Here is a 26,346-nt window from a genome sequence, read left to right on the forward strand (position 1 = left end):
AGTAGCAGAATTAAGGTGGCAATTTGTCCCATGACATGAAATATCCTGGAAACCTTTTCTGAAATGTACTGTAGGTCAGTGCAGGTTGCTTTTTCAAAGCAAGCAATGGGAATGATCAGCATAGCTGCTTTATTCACAAACAAAATCCTGATCTTTCTGTAGATGTAATGGTAATATTCTTTGTTGGGTTATGTGACTGATCATTCAGTTCCACCACGACATGCAGAACCTCTGCCTAGCCTATCTTGATTTGCTGCCTGTCAGGCTTAAAATGCTCAAAGGAACGGTGGGTTGCTCATAGGCTGCACAATTTGTATTAGGCAGCATAACCGCAAATTCTCCCTACACCCAAGTATGCCATTTAATTTCTAGTAGTTTCCCCTGTACTTTTGGTTTTACGGTGAAGAACAAAACAGGAGTGTTGAAAGCTTCCTGAGCAGAGGAGGTACAAGTACACAGAGACATGTTTTGCTTTACACTTTTAGCAACTTGCAAAGTAGTTTTAATATAGTTGCTTGCATCACCTGAAACCAGACTTCTTCCTCCTTATAGATTTGCCATAAGCTGCATGTTTGATTTACTAGCTGTTTCACAACTTTTGTTTCCCAGCCAGAATCTCTCTATAGCTCTTTATCGTCTTCTGCTCCCAGTGGGCAGAAACCTAATAATCCATTTTACCACCAGTCATCACAGGTAAAGTTGCATGGAGTAGCTTTGGTGAATGTTGGTGATTTGTTTGCAGGATGTTAATTGAGGCTTGTGCATTTGCTGTGGCATGGGCAAATTATATATGCTTAGTGAATGTTTATGCTACAAACCCAGTTCCTTTCTTTTTGTGTTCTTTGTTTCAAAATTGCTGCAGTTAGAGTAGGATATTTTAAGTGAATTTCCACTGTTTGGTTATAAGCATTCATTCAAAGAGCTCACCATATTTTATAAGGTGAGTTACTGTAATAATTTTACACCCATAATGTGTAGTGGTGAATTATTTTCCTCAGGAATCAAGAGTTACATTGTAATTTTGTTTCCTGAAGAAAATAATTTACCACTGCACATTATGGGTGTAAAATCATTAATTTTGCCCTGAGATATTGATAATTACTGCCTTTCCCATCAAATCTGTGTTTCTGTGAATAACTCTTAACTGTTACTGTTTGATAACACATTTTCCATTCTGTTGTGCATATTTTCCGTAACTTATTTGTAAAAAATGAGTATCACAATAACAAGTATCTTCAGATTTTACTTACCACTGTTTTATTAATGTTTAAAGCATAAAACTTATGTATAGATTTTTAAAAAAGTAATTTGTTTTTTTAGTTTTGTCATTTATAACTGCACTGGTTATGCTGAATATCTGTGCATTGTGGTCCTATTCGTGATTACACTGAAATACGCTATTTTGTTCAGCAGAGGTCACTTTTAAGTGAGCTGGAATAGAATTGGTTCAAAGAAATGGAGTGCCCTGTGGATGTTTTGTACTTTTGCTCTCCTCCTTTTGTTTTGCAGTTGTACAAGCCTTCCCTCTTGCTTGGGAATTCCCCTCCTTTTTTAGTGTCTGAGCTAACCATGTTACGGAGTTACTCTCTACTCTTTGTTAATCATTTTCAGGTCACACCACAGGTTTATCAACTCACTTTTAACTGTGGCTGCAAACTTTGACTTGGAGATAACCACAGTTAGCAAAAAGTAGTGCAAACATATAATACCATGGTCACAGCTGGAAAGAATTGGAACATGGAAAGGACTGAAAGGACCACATAATCTATTTTTATGGTCCATTATCCAGAGTTAAGAAACCGGGCAACATTATATACTTGGCCATTATTTGTATTCTCATCCAATCTATGCTGGACCAAGGCTGGTGTTCTGAAAGTGTTTTTGTTGTATGCACTCAACTTTATAAGCTTGCACTAGCATTGCTAATGAAATGATATTTGGAAGGATCTGTATGAACTCCCCTACATGTTCCAGGTGATGTAAATCACAGAGAGGCTACTCAAGGGAGAGAGCCTCGTGAATAAGAGTGATTCAGGCAAACATGCACATGTATTTACACAAACAAGCACATCCTGTCACTTGATTCTCAGCTTGAATGTCTGAACTGCTTCCTTTGAAATGTTTTGTGCTTGAGATGTTGTGGGTTGCAACAGAATTTCTCTAGTATTTGATCTTTGACCGCTGCTTCATGTATACAGATCATCATTTGATGTCTGCCAAGTGATGATTGTACATATGTGAATGTAGCCTAAGATAATCTGCCTTTTGGATAGCAAGCCCCTTTCTGTTTTTCTTGTAGAACCTCCCTATGCTTTACCTGCAGTACAACCCTTTCAGTAAGCCTCCTGCCTTCAGCAGCACTAACCCCTTTGTTGACCCTCTCCAGTTCAACACTAACAAGGTTGGATGATGCCTGTGTGTCTGTGATGGACTCAGTGAACATTTATGTGTTTATCCTGTATGTCTCCTTCCCCCACTTCCTCACATAATATATTTTAACAGATCTCTGTAAAACAGTTTTGGTGGGACCAAATACTCTCTGATATAAAGCCTAACATGTGCTCCCTAAAATGTTCCCCCTAGTTGCCAAAAAAAAAAAAGGTGGCCCACAATTATGTTATGACATGGTGGTAGCACAGAAACCATAGAGAGGCATTGGTGGACTGCATAATATATATTCAGGAACAGTGACATTATTTTGGGATTATGGAACTGGGAATCTACTTGAAATTAATGGGACTTCTTAGTAGAAAATTGGATTGCTCTGTAAACGAATTAAGTAATTATAGACCTTCTTCTATTACCAGCCACTAGGTTGCAAGCTTCTTTCCCCTCCCAGTCACTGTATAGTTCTGTCATCATCCAGAGCTGATAGTATGAAAAATTCTTTATCCTTGCTGCAGATGTCTGCTGCATACAAGGTTTTCTACATTTAGGACATAAACTCTGGCTGTAGATCTATCTGTTTGGGATCATAGGTCCACATTTCTTTGTATGAATATTTGTATAAGAAACATTCCCTATGCAGAAGGATTTTAAAACATTTATTACTGCAGATTCCTGAAGTAACATGACATCAGAGATTCAATAAACAATCTGCTGTTTTCTATTATCATAGGACATGCAGCATCCAATTAGATTTATCTCCAGTTGCTCCCCATGTAACCCCTTTGCACCTACACCATTTAAGGTTTGTCTTAATTTGTAGTTACTGTCCTAGATAATGTGTGTATTACACTCCTTGTGTGCTTTCTTGTCCCATCCTCTCAATATGGTTCTCTCATCTTTTCAGAAGAGCCATCTGTTTCTTCTAAATGTACCCACAGCTTCCAACGTGATGCTCCTCTCTCTCTCTCTCTGTGTGTGTGTTTGTGTATCAGTCACATGCTATCATCCAAACTGTCAGATATTGGTAAGGTACTACTACTGCTACTACAGAGGATCTGGGAATTGTCTTATTTGTACTTGTGCTTGACACACATGAGACCTGTCTTCTGTAGGGGATTTTTCAGAGAACATCTTATGTGGCTTTATTGGGACTGCCCTATCCAAATCACTTAAGTCAGCAATTTCATTCCTGTTGTCTTATTTAGGTCTTGTTGCATCACCTTAGTGGCTGGGAATAACTTTCTGTAGCAGGGTCCTTTATCTCTGTATGGTAGAGACTAGACTAGGTGCCTTTGTCTTTCCCACCTGATTGTTGCATTTATTGGCAAGGGGATGGTCAGATGAGATGGAGAATTCAATTGACACCCCCAGTTGGTTCAGTGATACCACAGTGTCCTTGGATCTCTCCATCCAGAAAGTTCCCTTACTGCTCAGGTAGAAGTGTGAGCCTCCATTCCTGTGTTTTTGTTTTTAAAAGTGCAGTGTCAAATACTAAATATCTTTTCCCTTCACATCTAATTCAACACTCAACTATTAGTATCCGAATGCAGCCCAAGACATAACAAACCACACTTAGCTCTTAAAGACTAACATAAGGAATTATTTCTACTTTCCCTTTTACACTCTAGTGCACAGTATTGAAAAGGGTCTGCCACAATATACATGAAATAAAAAATTAAATAAGTTATAGAAATATGCACACATACAAATAATGGCTTGGATTCAAAGTCCCTTCCACATTAGGGCTTCTTTCATCCACAGAGATTCATTCATTGAACAGTGGCTCCTGCTGATTTGACAGAGAGATAGTTTTTTCTGTCTCTGCCTTTCACCTGGGTCTGCATAACCTCTCATACTTTTTCCTTTGTGACCTCTGTTTCTCCAGAGCAGTGGAAGCAGAATTTGGTGAGCGTTTCCTCTAGGCACCACATTCTACATTGGAAGAGTCTCATAAGTAGAATTTTGCTTGCAGGAACTCTGGTTCCAAGCCAGTGCAATTTCCAACTGAGTTGTGAAATTTCTCCGCAAACTATAGTAATCAGAGACACTTACTAAAATTAATCCATTGAATCACCCATATCACTTTTCTTTTAGAATCAAGGAAACTGCAACTTGCATCTTTTTTTAAAAAAAATACAATTTTTGCATTTGGATATGCCCATGAAACATAACCCATGCGCACATAAATCTTCACTGAATTTGGTGTATAGTACTTGTCCTGCTTTCTTAAAACACATCTGAGACTTTTCCCCTCACTATTTTTCCATCTGTGATTGCCTTTCTATTTTCTTGCTGCTCAGTATTTTGACTTCAAAGCCTTAGTCCTTTCTTTTTCATCATTCCATTCATTTTGTTTCCCCAGCACCAGTTTGCATATTCTCAGCCACCGTATTTTTCTTGTTTTCCACAGGCATCCAGTCAGTCAGATTCGGAGCCAGAAAAGACTTCATTTTGTAATGTGCCTCTGCCGCCTCCTTCATTATCTTCAGGAATGAGTGGGGAAGTGTTGCAGCAGTCCTGTAACAAACACCAAGAAGATTTGGATAAGGAAGATGAGTTTGGATACAGCTGGAGTAAGTAACTTTTGACATAGTCTTTCAGGACAAGACAGTGTAATGCCAAACTGATACATCTGCATCTGCTGTGTTATTTTTGTATTAGGGTAAGGATTTTGAGTGGGCTTTTTAGGTCTTGCTTGATCAAAATAAATTTTTGTTTTGCATCCCTTCATGAGTTAATTTAGGTTCATTAAGCTTCTCTCCTTATTTGGTTGTTGTTTCACTTATAAATCTAGGATTTACTATTGGAAAGCGTTCTTTAAAATATAAATAACCAAATATATATGTAAAGAAATTTTCTTTTTAAAAACTGTAAAGAATGTTGTCTTTTAAAGAAAGCATTAGTGAAACACAAATATTCAAGGTGTTTATATAGCTATGAAAGGGGGAGTGGCAGAGATAGTCTCAGTTCTCAATCATTTCTAAAAATGAAATAGCTGAAAGGCTTTCCTCCTCTCTGCCACAGCTACAACACATTTCAGTGGAAAAGAAGCATAGATTCCTACTTTGTTTCTGTCTGACTTAGATTATGTGTTTAAGATAATGATCTTTGCATTCCAGAGTTGGGTTCTTGTGAAGTTTCCAAAAATACATGCTGTCAGTGTCACTCATCTGAATTTTTATCTTCTTTATGACTAGAAAAGATCAGTCACCAGTATGGGCATCTGTTAGGAGATCTGCACATGATAGAATTGGAGAAAGGGAAGACTGGCTTAGGACTCAGCCTAGCTGGGAACAAAGACCGATCCAAGATGAGTGTTTTTGTAGTGGGAATTGATCCAAATGGAGCAGCTGGAAAAGATGGCAGGCTGCAGATTGCAGATGAGTTACTGGAAGTAAGTGTCTGGTAATTATACTTAGAACGAAGCATGCTGACTCTGAGGACAGAGAAACATTTGATTATTTGTGTAAAATGCACTCTCTAATTAACAGCGCATTATTTTCATCAGTATGTCCTTTCTTTGTAATCACATTGGCTTTCTGTTATGAATGTTATGTTTGGATCCAGAATTGGTTTTCAACTATCATAGTACTGGAGGTAAATGCTGTGTAATAGGAGAGGAACGTACCTTTGATGACATTCAGAGAGAATAGGCAGTTACAATTTAACAACAAAAACCTGTTAGGCTACAATCTATACTTGAAATAAGCCTCTGAAGTCCTGAACATGACAGGACTTAGCAGGAACAGCAGCTTCATTTATATACCACTTCACACTGCACTGAGGAGTCTCTGAGCAGTTTACAACTGTGAGCTAATTGCCCCCATCAAGCTGGGTACTCATTTTAGCAACCTCGGAAGGATGCAAAGCTGAGTCGTCCCTGAGCCCAGGCTGGTATTGAACTCACAACCTTGTGGTTTGTGAGTGAGTGGCTGCAGTACTGGCATTTACTTACTTACTTACTTCTGAATAAACATGCCTACAGATGTGATATTAATCTTCCACCATAATTCATGAAGCTTCTTGTTCTAGTTTCCAGATACTGATGATGTAAAAGTAGCCAGCAGCTTTTCAGAATTTAATATTTTGGTCTGAGATGAAGGGAGATATACTATGGATTATATTATTTATTGAACCTATTTGGGTGGAGAAAAGATGGAAGCTATTTAGCAGTAGCTACTTCATAATAGGTATCAGAGAAATTAGCAGATATGAGGCTATAACAGAATAAGAATATGAGAAGATATGACAGGATAAGAACAGGAAAGAGGTACATAAGATGAATGGTGTAAAGGTGCAATACATTTAGTAGAAGCCATCCCTATACCCAGAGGTATAATGATCAAGACAGCTATTGCCTTGGTTAATGTACATATAAAGTGTTAAATCCCTTTTTAAAAACTCACTAAGCTAATGTCCATCACATGTCTTGGACACATATGATTAATGCATATGTATTTATTTTATGCACAAACTAGAACACAACAACCTTAAAGCGGCTATTAACAAATCTCCCATATAGTGGTGGTACATTGTTGGCTTCTTTATGGTCTGGATGAAAAGAAAAGAATGCTTAGAAAATTTTGTATTATACACTGCGCCTGTGTCATATGTGTGCAGCTTTCAGCTTATGCTGAAAGCTGCGCCGACAGGGTTGCAATGGCATGTGTGCATGTGCCGCACGGTGCATCATGCATGAGCCCCATTATTTTTAATGGGGCTCGGCCATACGCGTTATTTGCCTCACATGGAGGGGTCCGGAACGGATCCCCCACGTAAGGCAAGGGTGCACTGTATCTCAACTCTTTCCATTCAAGTTCAGCACATCTGAATATCCACATATCTCTTTCCTTGATGCCCTTCTATAATTGAGAATTACAGAACTGTCGCTCAGGGCATCTCTCAGGGCAGTTCATAAGAATAGCTGAAAACTCAATAATCAAACAATGTCCTAAATAAATCAAGAAGTTAAAACAAGAGCAGCAGACATATAATTCCAAAGTTTTTGCAGTTTTAGTTTAGTATTGTTTTTATAATCTTGTACATTTTGATTATATGTTTTCATCAGTTTGCTTTATAGTATGGTGTATTTTTTGTATTTTATCTGGATTTGTTTTACAGTTATACAGTTTTATGTTTTTATAATTCCTTCCTTCTGTGTATGTGTGTGTGTATATATACACATATATTTTAGGTTGTACATATTTGGCAGGACCCACTGTGTTTGGTTGTTTTTACTTGTAAAGTGCCATGTACAACAGTAATGCTATATAAATCAATAGCAACAACATATTAAAGCATACAGAATTATCAGCATAGAAGGAAATACATCTCTTGAAGTTTCTACAGCAAGAGCTTAGTAAAATAATTTTTTTATAAACTATACATTGAAATGCAAACAGGAGGCTACACAGTTTTTGTTCCATTACTGAGAGAACTGAGTACCATATAATTAACCAACTATACCAATGTGAGCAAAGTCTTTAGAAGAAGTTGTTCCAAAAGCGTTAAAGAAGAAGTTGGTTTGGAGTCATTGAAAACTCTTGATGGGCCTAGATTCAGTTTCATCTACTCCCCCAGTCCCACTGTGATTGTGCCTCTACCTATACTTGAACTTCAATGACATGGAAACAGCCAGAAGGGATTATTGCTCAAATCCTCCAGTTTCATGTTAAAACAAGGAATAAAATAATCTCTTGTTTTATTTTAGAGAAGAATCATACCTTCCAGTAGTGGATTCTTTCCCAATACCAGGTGCATTTCCCAATTACCTTGTTCTAATGTGATGATTAATTTAAAGGAGGGCAGTTTTGGGAACAAACAAGTTACTATATCACAAGTTATATATAGGAAAGAGATGCAAGAAAGCAAGAAGGTGTGAGGATGGCAAGAAATCAATTAATTAATTTTAAGGGGGTGGGGCTAAGTGGAGCCTCCAGAAACATAAACAATGTTTGATACTTTAAATATAATAATCACCAGCACTTTGAATTGAACTCAGGAACAACCAGGAGATAAGGCAGGTAAGGAACAGATAGTCCAGATATTGTACCCCAATCATTCTGCACCCGCTGGAGTTTCCAGATACTTTTTGAAAACAGGCCACTGTCGAGAGCATATTGCAGAAATCCAGCTTGGATGTGGCAAAGAAATGTATCACAGTGCTCAAATCTTCCTTCTCTCAGAAAAGCTGCAGTTGGACCATGAGCTTCTGTCAAAGCACCCTTGGCAGTAGCTCCCATCTGACCATTCAGGGTTTGAGAGTACTCTCAGTTTGTAGGTCTGCATCAGCAAGAGATATGCAGTTCATCGAAAACAGGTTGTACATTTGCCAGGGCCCTTGCTTTTTATTGTTTTCAACTTCTATTGAATCTCTAGCTTGTTTCCAGTTGTTTCTAGTTCTGGTGCTAATGCTGCACATTTACATTTGAAAATCGCCCCTGGTTTCCAATAGTCAAAATCATTATTGAAATCCTGGATTAGTTAAAAAAAGGATTTGTGGGAGTGTTCTGGCGAATTTGTGTGAAGCATTTTGACCTCTTGGGAGCGTTCAATGTAAAATCATTTTAAATAAATAATAAATAGAATCCTTTAATGGATTTGTTTCTAATTATACTGAAGCCCTTCTGTTAATGTGAAGAATTGAAGCCTACTGTTGAAACACAATGTGTACTGAATCAATGATATTTTTGTTTTCTGTTGAAACACAATGTATACTGAATCAATGTTATGTCTGTTTTCATTGTCATGGTCAGTTACAAATTGGCCTGATTGCGAATAGCTGAATTTTATTTACCTTGATTTGTTATTAACAATCTGTTGTTCCATGCATTTCTCTTTCATATGATAACCAGTGAGTCATGAGATGATCAATTACTAGTGGAAATTGATGATGATGTTCCCGGAATCAGCTAGCCTACTGTAACCTAGCAAAGGACATTGTCAACTCAGTAAGAGAGCTGAATACAAACTAACAGCTGTTAGGAATGTTGTGACACAGGGGAAATGTTTATAAACCGAAGCAGGATTATATAAAGAAAGCAGGATTAGTGTATTGCAATTTAATGGTTGAAGAGCAGTTTTAATAAATAGTCACAAACAAACCAAGTTTACTTTTGTCTGTGAAAGTACTGGTTTGGGGTAAGATAAATTAGTATTCTTATCTCTTCATGCTATTCTGATTTATCTAGATAAATGGACAAGTTCTATATGGAAAGACTCACCAGAATGCATCTTCAATAATTAAATGTGCACCTTCTAAAGTAAAAATAATATTTATCAGGTAAGTAATCTTTAATATTTGTATCTTGTTTTTGCATTTAGAATGATCTAACTAGATCTCTTAATAGTGTAGTCTTTCCATATAATTCAATGTCTGTGGCACTGGTGAAAGTTTCTCTGGATTTTATATTTGTTTGAAATACTGCAACTATTATAAACAGTCCTATTTTTTGAAATGACATTTTAGATATCAAATAGTAAATGAAACCTAAGGTTTTCATGAATTTAACAGGATGATTTTAAATCATATATGCTTTATATCATAGAAACAAAGATGCTGTCCATCAGATGGCTGTTTGTCCTGGGAAATCAATAGAGACCTCAACTATATCTTCTGGGACTCAGCACAAAGAGGTACAACAAGGATATTATTTAAGTAATATAATTAATATTTTAATGAGCAAAGATTTTGTCTGTAAGGGTTTTTTTTTTTTGTGACTGAACAAAAGTCAAAATACACTTTTACAGGATGACCAAATTTGATAGATACAGTTTAACATAAGGCTAAAATACAGTAAAAGGGAAATGGCATATTCTGGATCTGTACCATCTCTAGTGGATGTGCTATTTTGGATTTTTCTATGTACCTGTGTTTTAATAATATATTTCCTTCTTCCAGGGAGAAGAGAATCTTCAAAGCTCTGTTCTATCTATAGATTTTAGTTTATACAAGAATATTCAAAATGTGGAACTGCCAAAGGTAAATTATGTGGATATTTCTTGTTAGACGCCAATCTTAGTGCTTCCAAATGAATTTCTCTCTGTGATTTCTTAAGTGTGAGCTGAGAGGGACTGCTTTACCTTTGAATTAACAAAATGCCTATGGAAGCATAGACTTTTGAGATATGTTTCATTATCAGAATCAGTGTGGACTGCCACCTCTATTTGGCTGTATTTCATTATCTGGATCAAATGTAGTTTGTAGTCACACAGCTAGTGTCCTTATCCAGCTGATTTTGGAAAAGCTGAGCCAGCTGATTCTGGAAAATTTGGAACTGTAAAGTGCATACATTTTTCTAATTTGACTACCCCTAGCTTATTCTTATATTGGCAATAAAGATTTAGTCAGCATGTCTTAACTCTAAGTGGGTTAACAGTGTTCTTTGGCATAGTCTTGGATTCAAATTTGAATGAAGTGGCAACTGAAGTGACCTTCATTTATTTTCTGCTGCAAGCTCCAGTAGACTTAGAATGTCCAAAGTGTCTTACTGGAAATGGAAAGCATCAGTGCTATCTATTAATCAGTTACACAAATTCACATGTGTGGATTTAATTTATGTACTAGTAGATTTCAGAATTTTGTGGGGAAAGGGTTTGAGTGAAGTAAAGTTAGTCAGGCATAATGAAAAGGTGAAAAGACACTGAAGAATAAGAGGCAGAGCACAATAGCAGTGCAAAGACTAGGAGAAAGAAACTATGGCTCTGGGGATGAAGTGGGAGATTGGTTAGCAGTGTCCCTTCCAAAGGCAGCTTACCCCCCAAAATTGACTGAGGATTTCAGGTTTTGGAGAGCAGAATTGAAATGCTGGCTTGGTTATGAAAATCCACTGGGTGACCTTGGTCACACTCTCTCAGCCTCAGAGGATGGCAGTGGCGAACCCTCTCTGAAGAAACTTGCCAAGCAAACCCTGTTACAGGTCTCCATAACTTCGTAACAACTTGAAGGCACACAACACACACACCTAAAAGGACCATGAATGTTAAATTTCCTTGTTCTTTGAAAAAATATCATATTGTGATACTCAAGAACAGGCGAACTGTGAGTCAAAGGCAAAATCTTTTTCTGGATCTATTGAAAAAGACTGCAGTAAATATTTTGTCTCACAATTGCTTTGGAAATATTATCCCAAATACCTGTTTAGCGATGAGCAAACCCTTGTATAGCAGGGAGACTATTTAGATGGTCCAATCTTGTAGGAGAGGCATGATCCTTTGGACCCTCCCTATGGATTAGTACTGATTTAGTGGAAGAGACTTCTACAAGATGACTCTGGCCTATTAAGCAGGTTATTTAAGGATTTATTATGAATTAGGATCTTGTATATGGTTTAGAGAATTTTGAAACAAGCTCTTAAACATAGAGTTGGATGATCACATGCAAAAAGGTCACAGATTTATGTTGGATTTTATGATACTATCTATGTGGGCCTTCTTGTATCCAGCAGTAGATTTGGGTTTTGTTCAAGCCTAATACTAAAGCTTTCCTCAACAAAAATGACTTTCAGTGAGCTTTTTCTCCAGACTCTCTTCCTTCCCCTGCTCAGTCATGAGGACATCTGAAGTTTTCACTTCAAGTTTAGACTTATTTCATCTTTCCATGTCCTCTGAATTCATGCATAACAGTTGTTAATCTTAGTTATGGTTTGATACAGAGTGAACACAGTGTGACCTGTGGGCTGCATGTGGCCTTGGGACTCCATAAATGTGACCCTTTTGGCCCCCTAGAAGCCCCTCAAAGCCCCCAGACTCCTCCAATTAAAACTTAGATTAATTGTCAGTTGTTTCTTTGCCCCTAAACCAGCTACACTTTTCAGTTCATAGGATGGTGAAATCTCTTACATGATCTTTTGATCACATTCATAGAATCATAGGGTTGGAAGAGACCACAAGGCCATCCAGTCCAACCCCATTCTGCCATGCAGGAACTCTCAATCAAAGCATCCCCAACAGATGGCCATCCAGCCTCTGTTTAAAGACCTCCAGGGAGGGAGACCTCCACTACAGTCCGATGGAGTGTGTTTCACTGGTGAACAGCTCTTACTGTCAGGAAGATCCTCCTAATGTTGAGGCAGAATCTCTTTTCCTGCAGTTTGCATCCATTGTTCCGTGTCCTGTTCTCTGGAGCAGCAGAAACAAGCTTGCTCCCTCCTCAATATGACATCCCTTCAAGTACTTAAACAGGGCTATCATATCACTTCTTAACCTTCTCTTCTCCAGACTAAACATTCCCAGCTCCCTAAGGCGTTCCTCATAGGGCATGGTTTCCAGAGCCTTCACCATTTTAGTTGCCCTCCTTTGGACATGCTCCAATTTCTCAATGTCCTTTTTGAATTGTGGTGCCCAAAACGACACAATATTCCAGGTGGGGCCTGACCAGAGCAGAATAGAGTGGCACTATTACTTCATTTGATCTAGACACTATACTTCTATTGATGCAGCCAAAAATTGCATTGGCCTTTTTAGCTGCTGCTTTGCACTGTTGACTCATGTTCATCTTGTGGTCTTCTTGGACTCCTAGATCCCTTTCACATGTAGTCTCGTTCAGCCAGATGTTACCCATCCTATATCTATGCATTTTTGTTTGGCCCAGCTTTTTAGTCTGTTCAGGTCATTTTGAATTTTGATCCTGTCCTCTGGGGTATTAGCTACTCCTCCTAGTTTGGTGTCATCTGTAAATTGGATAGGTATGCCCCCAATTCTGTCATCCAGGTAATTGACTAAGATGTTGACTAGCACTGGGCCCAGGACAGAACCCTGTGGGATCCCACTGATCACTTACTTCTCTCCAGGATGAAAAGGAGCCATTGTTGAGCACCCTTTGGGTTCGGCCGGTCAACCAATTAGAAATCCATGTAACAGTTACCTTGTCTAGTCCACATTTTACAAACTTGTTTACAAGAATGTCATGGGGAACCTTGTCAAAGGCCTTACTGAAATCAAGATATATTATATCCACAGCATTCCCTTCATCTACTAAACTGGTAATTTGATCAAAAAAAGAGATCAGATTAGTCTGGCATGACTTCTTTCTCTGAAATCCATGTGGACTTTTTGTGATTATGGAATTGCCTTCTAGATGTTCGCAGACTCTCTGTTTAATGATCTGCTTCAGAATCTTTCTATCATGCCTGTCTTCCAAACTGTCACATTTTGTTTGCCAAACCGTGCATCCTGTCTTTCCTTCAATATCTTTTTTTAATGTTTATCATAAGCAACACACTATTGTGTTTTCCCTGAAGCATTACATTCCAGAGATTTTTTTTTAAGTTTCTATTCCTGATTGCTATCCTGCTGTTTGTTTCTTAGTCTTGGAGTCAGAGCTAGGGATTTTTGTTATCTACTAATACCTCTTTTCTAGTTTGTGTAAATGTAATTGATAGTAATGAAAGTTGAGAGCCAAGGACCATATGAAACTTTTTGATATTTATTATTCTGTATAAAGAATATTTTCAGTATGCTTTGACTAGGAATGATCTAGTTTGATCTTTCAATATTAATTTGTGTGTGTGTGTGTTTAAAAAATATCCTATGTTTTGATACATAATGGTTTATTCCCCTCAAAACAGAAATCTAATTGTATGCTATGGTGTGTGTAAATGGTTAAAAACTGTATTGTAAGTTTTGGAGACTGACAAAATATATTAAGTAGGTAGGTGCAGATTTGCATGTTAGTCTAAGATGTGGAGATCAAGTGATTTTGTACAGAAATTAGCCAAGATGGCTTCCTTACACATTTATACATTGAACAGCTTTGATTATTGTTCTTCAGTAACTGTAGGCGTTTTACCTTAGGATCAAGGTGGTATAGGCATTGCCATTGGTGAAGAAGACACACTTAATGGTGTGGTTATTCAGAGCTTAACGGACCATGGTGCAGCAGGGAAGGTAAGCATGGCTTAATCAGGAAAGAAGATGATACATTTATGGGGGAAGACACCTCTCTCTCCCTTCTGCTGAATCTCGTCTTAATATGTTTGTTTTGATTTCAGGATGGCCGAATTAAGGTTGGAGATCAAATTTTAGCAGTGGATGATGAAATTGTTGTGGGATACCCTATAGAGAAGGTACTTGAGTAGTGAATACGTTGCGCTGCTTATCTATAACTGTTCTCTGTAACCACTGAGGTGCTATGAAGGATTCTATTAAGGGGAGTCCAGTAGAGCCAGGAAAACTTTACATGAACTTTCTGAGAAAATATGGGAGCCAGCATGATGTAGTTCTTTGAGTACTGGACTATTACTCTGGGGAACCAGGGTTTGATTCCCAGCTTGGTCATGAAAACCACTGGGTGACCTTGGACAAGTCACATGTTCTCAGCCTCAGGTGAAGGCAATGGCAAACTCCCTCTGAACAAATCTTGCCAAGAAAACTCCATGATATGGTTGCTGTAAGTTGAAAATTTCTTGATGGCACTCAACAATAACAAGGAACTATGAAATATATTAAAGCTGTTCCAATTCCACTTCTCAGTACACATTTCTCTCTATGAGAGGATTATTTTTTGGTTTGTATTTTAGAATTTTCAGAGCTCATTGACAAAAAAAAATCTTATAAAGACAGGTCATTCATAGGAGTGAAGGCTGCATATATATTTATCCCCTCCCTTGTGGAAATTCTGGCTCTTTGAATAACACTAGGCAATAGGGAAATTACAATCCAGGTGGCCCTCTCAAGCAACTGTTTTCAGAAATACTCAAACAGAAAGGCAGGATATTAAATAAATAAAGCATCTGACACATTTCTTCCAAGAAACAGGATTTGCTGTGTTTTTGTGCGTCTACTAAAATAATCCACTTGAGTACACTATACTAGAAATCAAATACCTGTATTGGTTTGTTACCTGATAACTTATTCTTTTTGTTGTTCATCAAGTTTATCAGTTTGCTGAAGACACCAAAGGCCACTGTGAAGCTCACAATCAATTCAGTAGAACAGGAGACCCAGACACAGCCACTTAGTTACAGTGCTACTTTGGGTGAAAAAACTAATACTCAACAGTCAGTGATTGCTCCACCGTCTGAATCACCAGAACCAGAGTCAATTAAAAGTAAGAATCTTCCACTTTCCCACTGTCTTACAAATGAATTAAATGACAAATGTGCACATAGGCATGCATGTGTACACACACACACACACACACACTCCCAAGCATGTACACACAGAGAGTATTAAGCCAATCTCAACTATCTTCATCTTACAAGAAGACCTGAATTATAGACCAATAATGAGCCATTGGCCTATTTATCATTGAGCTGTAAGTCCAAGACTCTTCCTTTAATTAGCTTACAGTTGTAAAACGCTTAGACACTGTTAGTTCAGTATGAAGTAGTATATAAATGTTTTGTTCGTTTAATGTAGGAAGGCCCACATTCTGCAGGTTACTTAAAAATAGATTTCTGTTGTTGCCTAGTGATCATTCATCTAAAGGTTTTTTAATCCTCTCTGCATGTTTTACCTTTCCACAACTGAACTCATAACCAGCTATATGTATATAGCAATTAGAAGTATGTAATACATTAAATATTGTTTATGTAACTGCCTAAATTTTACAATATTTTTAACTAGAGTTTACATCCAAAATCAGCACACACATGGGCCTTTGATGTTTGTGGTATTCAAATTCCACTGATGATCAAAGAATCTTATGCACATAGAGCTGGCCTGTATTCACTGGTCTTGTTCAAGGATCACAGATTAGTAAAAGCTTTTATAGTTTACAGCTTCATTCTGAATAGGTTAAGCAACAAATAAAGAAGTATAAAAATGGGCTCAATTCCATATTCCTGCTTAAGCCTCCTTGAAATTAATAGTACTGAAACCATAACAGCAGTTAATTTGTCCCACTAATGCCAGTGGAGTTTAAAAATAGTTAATGCTTTCTACAGTCAAGCTTTGGTATAAAACATTTGCTTCAGATCAGCAATTTTGTTGTTTCCTATCTCTTGTAGGCTTTTCTTAAGCTACCTTCTGAAACAGTTGTACTAGGTTACTCAACCTGAGCTATCTTTGAAATGACCATATATAACATATTTTTGTTATACCAACTATGTTATTGGTCTGTTTTCAGACACAAGTAGGTCTTCAACTCCAGCAACATTGGCTTCTGACCCAACCACATGTCCAATCATCCCTGGCTGTGAAACTACAATTGATATTTCCAAGGGACGTACTGGCCTTGGCTTGAGTATTGTGGGAGGAGCAGACACTTTGCTGGTAAGTAATGATAAATCTTCATAATTTGTGTATAACCTAGAAAAGGTTGACTTTGCCCCAGAATGTCACATGCCTTCAAAGTGGCCTGAAGCTGCACTCCAGTCTTTGGACTAGACCAAGATGAAGCCAAGATAATCTGGCTTTTGGTGGCACAGGTTGAGTTTGGAGCACACTCAGGCTGCTTTTTCACACCCATCTCCTCTGGCCCCCTTCCAGCACAATCCTGAGTACATGTCTACTTAGAAGGTATTTCTCACTGTTGCTTTTAAATCTGCAGGGAGCAATTATTATTCATGAAGTGTACGAAGAAGGAGCAGCTTCTAAAGATGGAAGACTGTGGGCTGGTGATCAGATTTTAGAGGTATAACATGAGGCATATCATACATCTTCTATGTTGAAAGTATTACATTATGGCAGTGGCAGGGTGGGGGTGTGTTTATATTAAAGTCATGAAAGAATCCAGCTTCTCATATATGCCATACATTTGTATTCCAGGTGAATGGAATTGACTTAAGAAATGCAACACATGATGAAGCAATAAATGTTCTCAGACAGACACCACAAAAAGTCCGCCTCACCGTTTATAGGGACGAAGCCCAGTATAAGGAGGAAGATATGTATGATGTTCTTAGCATAGAGTTACAAAAGAAGCCAGGCAAAGGCCTTGGACTCAGTATTGTTGGGAAAAGGTAGGTTCATGAAGAGCTTTCTGAAACTGTTATGTCTTAGAATAGAGGATAACGCCAGTGACAACATATGTGATAAAAGGCAGTTGCCTCACCCTCTGTGTTAGGTTTCAAGTGTGATCCAAATAACAGAAACTGAATCCTGGCCTTATAGGTCTAATTTCAGCCCACCCTTGTTTCCCTCTGGATCATCTATTCAGTAAGTTAGACTTCCTTCCCTATCTATGCGGCTGAGATGAGAGCTGCCTACAAAATAGAACTAATTAGAAAATGAAAAGTCTAAGGAAGTGTTGTTCTGTTTGTAACACAGTGTACTATAAATAGGTATCACAGCTTCCTCTTTGTACCAGATGGCAGACCTACTCAGAAAACAGCAAGGGCCTTTTATGCTTGTACCACTTTAGTGCAGAAAGCTTTAAGGAATAAATATGCACTTAGTTAGCCCCTTAAGACGTATGGAGCCACTTTGATCTATAGCAGTGTTTCCCAAACTTGGTCCTTGAGATGTTTTGGACTTCAGCTTCTAGAATTCCTGATGGTTGGCCAATCTGTCTGGGGCTTCTGGGAGTTGAGGTCCAAAACACTTGGAGGACCAAAGTTTGGAAACCACTGACCTAAGGCATTGTTATAGTTGAGAATTCCTTTCCTGTTGAGATGCATCCAGGAAACAAAGATGAGATAGTGCTATTACTTCATAATGGGATATTTTTGTTTCTTTCTAGGGTTACTAAATGTGTTTCTGCCTTGTCACTCTTGCTAAGCATTTGAAGTCAACTTTGCTTCAGCAAGCATTGCAAGAGGGTTTCTGAGAGTGTAGCTCTCAAACTGATATATCTCCCCAAGTCCCCTCTTCCCGCATATCTATTTGGCTTTATGGGAGGGAGTGATAAACAAAACAACTGTCAGGGTACTTCTTACTAATGTCTCCTTCCCACAAATTTCCAAGTGAATTTTTTGTGTAATGTACTTTTAAAAAAATGCATTCTTAATATTGCTTTTTAAAGCATTCTTAAAATGTGGCTTATTCATCCTGACATGCTGCAGTGCAGTGCAGGGTGCAAAGATATTATTATCTGGCCTTGAAATACCACTATTTTCATTTTTAAAAAAGTGTGCTGTGATACAACAAGACAAACCCCAAACCCTTACACGAGTCTGGCACTCTTCCACCTGTCTTCTACACTTACCATTTGTAAAATGGAGACAAGGACAGTATTCATTACCAACACAGGATCTGGGCAAATGCAAGTACCCTCCTGTGTTGTTTTTCTTAGGGTTTTCCCCCCTTCATGTTAGCAGACACATTAACCCCTTTCTAGATGCAGAGCACTCCTCCTAAATTTCAGCATGATCTCAGTTTCTAGCCTTTATGGATTGCAGAAAGAAATTCTTATTTGCTGAATGGATCAGAGCTTAGAAAAATTACTTTTTTGCACAACCCCCTCAGTGAACATGATCAGTGGCAATGCTGGGAGTTGTAGTAAATTTCTCAAGCCTTGGGTGGTAATAATGGTGTCTGTGACATTGTTTCTTCCATCTGCTCTGCCTGTCAGCATAACATGACTGATCTATGAAGTTTGCATTTGACAAGCTGACTTGTTAGATTGTTTGTTCAGATGAAAAAGAGGAAGAAAGGCTCAGCATTTTTGTGTCATTCAGCAAAATAATAGTTACACATTAAAGCTCCTTTTCATGTAGGTGTGAATTTTAATTAACTTATTGGTAGGCTTATACCAACCCATTTTTAGATATTATTTCCTAAATATCAATACAGTGGACCCTTGTTATACACTGGGGTTTGGTTCCAAGATCCCCCGTGTATAACAAAATCCGTGTATACTCAAGTCCCATTAAATATAATGACATAGCAAAATGGTGTCCCTTATAAAAAATGGAAAATCAAGGTTTGATATTTGAAATTTATACTTTTTTGGAACATTTTCAAACTGTGTATGCTTGAATCCATGTATAAAAAATCCATGTGTAAGAAGGGCCGACTGTATTATGCTTGCAGAAATGATACTGGAGTATTTGTATCAGACATTGTCAAAGGAGGTATAGCAGATCTCGATGGGAGATTGATGCAAGGAGACCAGATACTAATGGTGAATGGCGAAGATGTTCGAAATGCTAACCAGGAGGCAGTGGCCGCTTTGTTAAAGGTAAAGACAGAACAATATATAAAACTGTACTATATTGTAAAGAGATCTTTGAGATTAACTGAAAGAAAGAAGTCGGCAGCATGAACTTTCGTAGATTCCAGTTTACTACCTTAGATGCATTTGTACTGCATTGTTTCAGCCTCTTGTTTGGCTGAAACCTATGCTCCCCAACCCCACTGCTGCTGCTTTATTTGGTTTGATTTGGATGAATTACTCTGCAGCTGTCATTCTAGAGACAATCTAAAACTCTGCTATTGAAGTTCCTTTTGATTCTAGGTCCTACGTTTCTCATTAATTTTTATCTATGTAGAGAGATCTTGTAGCACCTTTGAAACTAATTGAAAGAAAGAAGTTGGCAGCATGAGCTTTTATAGACTTCAGTCTGCTTCTAACAAGCCTGTATCTGCACTGCAGAAATAATCCATGTTGACACCACTTTAACTGCCATGGTTCAATGCTATGGAATTCTGGGAACTATAGTTTTGTGAAACATTTAGCCTTCTCTGTCTGACAGAGAGGTCTGGTGCCACAACAAACTGGAATTCCCAGAATTTTATATCATTGAGCTGCAGCAGTTAAAGTGGTTTAATCAACAATCAAGCCGGATTGTTTCTGCAGTGTGGATGTAGCCCAAGACCGACATTTACAGCTCCCATTTTTGTAAGCCAAATGCAAGTGCTATCTTGAACAACTCCTCTTACAAATCACACCAAGTTACATTCATTATTGCTTTCATCACATTCAGAACTGACATACAGGTACTAGAGTTTAATGAATAGTATCTGTAATGCCATTTGTCCTGGTTTAACACCGGATGGGTCAGCCAAGAGTTGAAAAAGGTTTGATTTGGTTCAGTTCCTCTGCTGCTGTCATTCTAGAGACAATCTAAAACTTTTTAAATGGTTGAAAAAAGCTACAGTCTATAAAAGAGCTTACCATTTCCACTATGCAAAATTTGGGTTGTTTTTGTGTATGTGTTCTGAAACAGCTGGCAAGTATCATTAAGTGGCGTTGGCTTTTTCCTTCTTGGGAACAAAGAAGATCAAAGACTTAGGAGCTTATCACTCAGCCCAAATAACCTGGCTTACCTCATCCGAATTGAAGCCTAAATTGGGAGGCGGCTGGGTCCTACTGCAAGCATTTTGCCACCGAAACCGCTGGGTGAGTACTGCCCAGCTGCATCCTGGCTCCCAGGCGAGTTCCAGTGACCTTATTTTGAAGCTGGGAGCTTTCCAACTTGGAAAAATGGCTGCAGGAGCTCGCCAGGGACCTGGGATGCAGCCAGGCTGTACTCGCCCAGCCACTTCCTTGGCAAAATCCTTGCAGTAGGACCCAGTTGCCTCCCAATTTAGGCTTCAGTTTGGATGACATAAGCCAGGTTATTTACACTGAGCAATAAACTCCTTAGTGTTGTGCATGTGCGGCTTTAGGCACAATAAATATTACGTGTCAAAAGAACTCTTGTATTTAGCTGAATATGTTGAGGCCAGTGAAGACACCTATCTTTGCTGAGTAGTTGGGTAGGAACTAGTGAATTGGACTCAGATTGAAGCCTGCTGTAGTTGAATCAGGTGCTGCTGGAATTTTTAATCATGAGCTCAGTTTCCTTACCTGAGGAACATTTAATTAAAACTGATTCAGTCTTGCCATATTCTCCCCTTAAGTAAATTGCCCTTTCCCATTAGCTACATTTAGATGGCAATATTGCTTCTATAAAACACTGGAATGGCAATATTTTTATGCCTATTATATGGATATACTGTGTCAGTGGCTATCAAATAAATCTGATTTTTCTGTACTTTTTATGAACTTTCTCCTATAGAAATCTCTGTTCAGGTCCTTGGGCCCAATTGGAAGCCATGGACAATGAGATGAAATCTCATATGCTTTCAATGGTTAATGGTTGTAGATCTGGTTCATGAAATCCCTAGCATTGGTTTAGCATAAAATTCCCAACATGTAACAGGGTTTTCTGATTGTAATTGTCTGAATTAGCCTTTGACTTACCTTTTAAGTGAGATATTCCTTTAATGATTTTGGGTTAAGGAGTCTGTGACTTAACAAATAATGCCTGCTCTCTAGTGCTCATTAGGTACAGTCAGACTAGAAGTTGGAAGAATAAAGGCAGGTCCGTTCCATTCGGAGAGGAGAACGTCTCAGAGCAGCCAGGTTTGTAACTGCTTGCATTGGCTTCGTTTGAAACCATCACAAGCATTGTTAAATTATATAAGCAAATAAAAGAGAATTGATTTTGTAGTGCCAGTGGTTTTTCTGTGGAGACATAGCAGAACTGAAATAAAATCAAAAGCCAAGTACATAAAAAAGCATTTTTATGTACTCATTTCCATGCTTGATTTATTATAGGTTTTTTTAATCGCTTAGCTTCTCTGAGGTGAGGTGTAGTAGAGACCTGATGAAAAGGCACAATATAGCTATAGATTTAGTGAATCTTAAACTGACATTTAGATGTAGGACTTCTGCTGTCGTAACTAAACCTTTAGGGCATGCTCTTATCCCTTATTCTGTTTTTTATCACCTCCTGTGGGCAGTGTTCTTTATAAATGAATATTCTTTGTTTGATCACCTCCTCTCAGCATCATAGCCCTGCTAGACAGCTGCATTTGTAGGAGAATTGCCTGTGCCTTATTGGTTGGTACATCTTAAGAGGATACTATTCATCATCATTTTCTTCTCACTGTGACTTTGCTATTTTTCCTGCTGAGGTTTTAGTGTGGGCACAAGTGCATAGAACTAGGAGTTCTTTTTCCCCCCAGAAGTACTTTACTTGTTCTAGTGTACAATATTTTACATCAAGCCAAATAATTTCTCACACACTCTCACTACCTCTATATACAGCAAACAGTTAGAATTCCAGGTCTGTACTTGTGCTTCTGCTCCTTAAGAGACCATACCCTTGAGTTCAACTGACAAGCATAATCAAAGAAATACGTTGTTTATTTAAAAATTATCAAAAATCTGTGATAATATTGGTAGAAATTTGTGAAGAAGGAAAACAAGGATCTAGGAGTAATTCTCATTGATGTCTCTCTATAAGGTCAGCGAAGGAAGTGGCAGCCTGTCATCCTTTAGTTTCCCAGGTTCTGGATTGAATGCAACTGAAAGTTATGAAAACACTCTGAAGAAGAATTCCTGTAAGTTTCAACCAGTAGGGATGTGCGCTCAGAGCACAGGATTTTTAAAGCATTTTCTAGATACTCGGTTTCTATCACTTACACAATTCTTTCTTTTTAACAGTGGCATCTGAAATACAAGGATTAAGAACAGTTGAAATCAAAAAGGCAAGTAGAATAAAGACGTTTGTATCATGCTAGAGAAAACTGGATATTACCTACTGGGTGATCCTAGGCAAGTCATGCTCTCTCAGCCTCAGAGGAAGGCAAGGGCAAACATCCTTTGAGCAAATTCTTTCTTAGAAAACTCTATGATAGGGTCACTGTAGTTGACTTAAAAGCACATCACACTAGATGTTTTGTTACTAATTAGTAGGGAAAGTAAACATTTGACCAATTAATTGTTTAAAACTGGAATAAATAGTGTTTTCAAAAAGCTAAATTTGAGAAAGACTCAGTTTACTTGTTGTGTCTCAGATTCTCTGGAACAAAAGCAGATGTAAATACTTAATTGAACATTATTCACGCAAAAATACACTAGAGGGAGCATAGTTTTCTTTGGACAGCTATAGCACCATTGACTTCCACTGCAAAGGTTTTGATGTTTCAGATGACAGTGTATTCATAGATGGGACTGTTTTTATTTACATATTTACTACTTCCTTTTCTTCTGATAGTTGTATGAATTACAAATATGTAGTGAAGGCAAACAAAATATGGTACAGGATTTTTAAAAAATCAACCAGGCAGGGTTAATGTGAGGATTAAGTGACTTGTCTGAGTATTTCCAGAGCTTTGAAACATTAATTTTTGGGCCTCATCTTCCAGAATTCCCCAATTAGTGGTCATTGTGGCTAGGGTTTTATGAGTTGTCCAAACCTATAGTAATTTTTCAAGCTCTGATGTCTTAGTGCAGTGGTCCACAAACTGTGCTCTTTAAGGGATTTTGGACTTAACTTCTTGAATCCCAAACTATTGGTCAACATGGCTGAGACTTCTGGGAGCTGAAGTCCAAAATCTCTTAAAGGGCACAGTTTGGGGACCACTGTCTTAGTGGAAATCATATAGGTGCTAATCTTTTGAAGATCGGGATGCCCATCCTGTAAATGGATTGATCTTCTTTCCATTCATAGACATAAAGAGGTATGACATTATTCATTATGCACACCATAAGGGTTGATGTGATAGTTCACCACCACTATCACCTGTTTCTATTTTGAATACCTATATATAAAATCTAGAAAACCTCTTTCTCTTCCTCATTCTCTCTCTGTTTTGTAGACTGGTTTTTTTTCTAGAATACAGTCACCTTCTTTTTCTGACTTGTAGGCTAGGTTTGCCACTAAGAGTTCTTCTGGTAAAAGCTGGAAGAACACTTAACAGGCTGCAAAATAAAAGCCTGGCTGTCCATGAAGCCTGTTGCTGGCCTTATCAGAGATTGCAAGATGCCCAAAATTTTCACCATTGTGTTTCTTTATGGAAAGTCAAAGTGCTGGCACCTGAAGTCACCAGCTGTTATCTGACATTATTATCTCCCAAAGTTCAACAGCTGTGATATAAAACTCATCCAAAATGACTGAGCACAAAGTGTAATTGATATCAACCGCCACCCCCTTATTGTTTGCTGCAATTTCTATTTTCTTCTACAGGGCCCATCAGATTCTCTGGGAGTTAGCATTGCAGGAGGAGTAGGAAGCCCACTTGGAGACGTTCCCATTTTTATAGCCATGATGCATCCCAATGGAGTTGCAGCACAAACTCAGAAACTGCGGGTAAGAAGAAATAACAAAATAAATGTTTTAGCTTGAAATAGCTAGTGGAAATAATGTAGTTTTTTTCTGCTTGTTAATCACATAAGAAAAGTCATCTTAGCAGAAAAGTGGGCATTGTGTGTCCTGTAGGCTGCATGTGAGAAAGCACTGTGCAACCCTAGAGGCACCAGGGCTTCTACCTCAAATATATATGTTTTAATTGCTCAAATGTTCTCAATTGTTTGGATGGAAAAAGCCTCCAGTTTCATGTCTAAATATTATTTTAGGCTTCCTCCAACTCCCAGACACCCCAAAATTACTGGTTCAGCTTCAGTCATAGAAACTAGTGGTAGCCCACATGGGGTCAGGAGGTGTTGAAAGTGGCCCTCCAAATCCACACATATGTAGGCAAATCTTTGTTTGTAAGTCATAAGTAGTCTGCAAAACGTCAGAAAGGTCTGGAGAAACTGAATACAGTATTATTATCAGTTCATAGCAAGTCTTTTTGCTTGCTGCATTGTTTATAATTTAGTCCCAGGATACTGAAAGGAGAGCCAGCATAGTGTAGGGTTTTGCGCATTTAACTCTGAAGACCAGGGTTCAAATCCTTGCTCAGCCACGGGGAAACCACTGGGTGACCTTGGGCTAGTAACAGTCTCAGACTCAGAGAAAGGCAAAGAAAACTCCTCTCCTGGAAAAAAGAAATTTTGGTTGAAAAAAAAGATGGTAGGTTTGCCTTAGGGTGGCCATAAGTTGGAAATGACTTGGAGGCACACAACAACAACTAATACTGAAACATATTTGATATTTTGAAAGGGATTATTTCCATTGTGGCTAGTTTTAGTTTAATAACGAACTGCTGCTTGATAGTTCAGTGACCTAAGACATGATAGACACTTGAGTGAGAATTCAAAGCGGAAATACTGGATCATAGTGACACCTTGCTCACAGAATAGAAGTACACATCCCACTTCAGGCAAGGCTCTTGTCTTGATTCTACCCTTACACACAAGTACTATCTCATTGGCTACTATCTTAGCATTGGTTTTACCAATGAGTTTATCACACGGGAGGAATTTCTCTTCATTTTGAATGAAAAGAAAGTGGGGCCAGAACACATTCACGTGAATTCGCTAGTTCAGCAAATTTACGTGAATTCGAATTGAGTTTGAACTGACTTGCCATTGCCCGAAATTGCGTGTGATCACCTCTCACGCAATAATGTGAAACTCCATTATTGCGTTTGGACTGACTTCCCATTACCTGAAATTGCGTGTGGTAGTCTATCACACAATAACGTTAAACCCTATGATTGCTTTCAGATTGCCATTGGATTATACTTCCAATTTCCCTTGTCTGATAAACTCCCAAGAATTATATGTAACTGTGTGTTATAGGGGAACTTTTCCCAAAAGGTTCCTTTGCATAGATGAGCATTTGTTCCAAAACAGCAGAATCTCAGCTGTTATGCAGTTGTAGAGTTACTGAACACTTCCCAAATTGTAATCATTTAGCAATGTCCAGCAGTGCATAATGTGGAAGTATGATGATTTTGAAAGCCAGCAGCTAAGTGAGTGCTCTCAGGCCTGCCTTGAAATGGGGAGAAAACTTGTTAAAACAATTGCCTTTGAAATGGAAAGTTGGTGTTGATATCTGATTTCTCTTTTCCCTTAACCTTCCTTTGTTATTTTCCAGGTTGGAGACAGAATTGTTAGCATTTGTGGAACATCTACAGAAGGCATGACTCATTCCCAGGCTGTCAGTTTGCTGAAAAATGCTTTGGGCACAATTGAAATACAGGTAATAGTAGTAGTAGTAGTAGCAGCAGCAACAGCAGCATGCCTTCATTGATCTTCAGAAAACAGAATCAACTTTTATTTTCAACTTGTGGAAATAAAAAGTGATTATAACCAATGAGGTTTAGAGGAGAATTTGATGGCCATAGTTTTTTTGGATGCATTTTCTTTGACTTACGATTTATACTAGAAACCACACTACTTTGTTGTCCTTTCCC

General features: G+C 38.2%; 1 protein-coding gene across 16 annotated transcripts in view; it reads left to right on the forward strand.

Annotated features, from left to right (window-relative positions):
- The window catches only part of MPDZ (multiple PDZ domain crumbs cell polarity complex component), a 127,290-nt gene that overhangs the window by 91,694 nt on the left and 9,250 nt on the right, over positions 1-26,346 (forward strand). For 5 of the 16 annotated variants that reach the window (XM_042449073.1, XM_042449074.1, XM_042449079.1 and 2 more), the window contains 20 exons: positions 610-693; positions 2,300-2,401; positions 3,119-3,190; positions 4,799-4,961; positions 5,586-5,782; positions 9,579-9,670; positions 9,936-10,023; positions 10,289-10,369; positions 14,182-14,274; positions 14,379-14,453; positions 15,262-15,436; positions 16,457-16,602; positions 16,880-16,963; positions 17,098-17,291; positions 19,303-19,450; positions 21,533-21,619; positions 22,506-22,602; positions 22,706-22,749; positions 24,231-24,353; positions 26,028-26,132. In XM_042449073.1, coding sequence (XP_042305007.1) covers positions 610-693; positions 2,300-2,401; positions 3,119-3,190; positions 4,799-4,961; positions 5,586-5,782; positions 9,579-9,670; positions 9,936-10,023; positions 10,289-10,369; positions 14,182-14,274; positions 14,379-14,453; positions 15,262-15,436; positions 16,457-16,602; positions 16,880-16,963; positions 17,098-17,291; positions 19,303-19,450; positions 21,533-21,619; positions 22,506-22,602; positions 22,706-22,749; positions 24,231-24,353; positions 26,028-26,132 — 2,250 coding nt within the window. The remainder of the gene's footprint in view (positions 1-609; positions 694-2,299; positions 2,402-3,118; positions 3,191-4,798; positions 4,962-5,585; positions 5,783-9,578; positions 9,671-9,935; positions 10,024-10,288; positions 10,370-14,181; positions 14,275-14,378; positions 14,454-15,261; positions 15,437-16,456; positions 16,603-16,879; positions 16,964-17,097; positions 17,292-19,302; positions 19,451-21,532; positions 21,620-22,505; positions 22,603-22,705; positions 22,750-24,230; positions 24,354-26,027; positions 26,133-26,346) is intronic. The other 11 variants (XM_042449086.1, XM_042449082.1, XM_042449084.1 and 8 more) reach the window with 5 other exon arrangements.

Source organism: Sceloporus undulatus, chromosome 2 (assembly GCF_019175285.1).
Source record: "Sceloporus undulatus isolate JIND9_A2432 ecotype Alabama chromosome 2, SceUnd_v1.1, whole genome shotgun sequence".
Lineage (NCBI taxonomy): Eukaryota > Metazoa > Chordata > Lepidosauria > Squamata > Phrynosomatidae > Sceloporus > Sceloporus undulatus.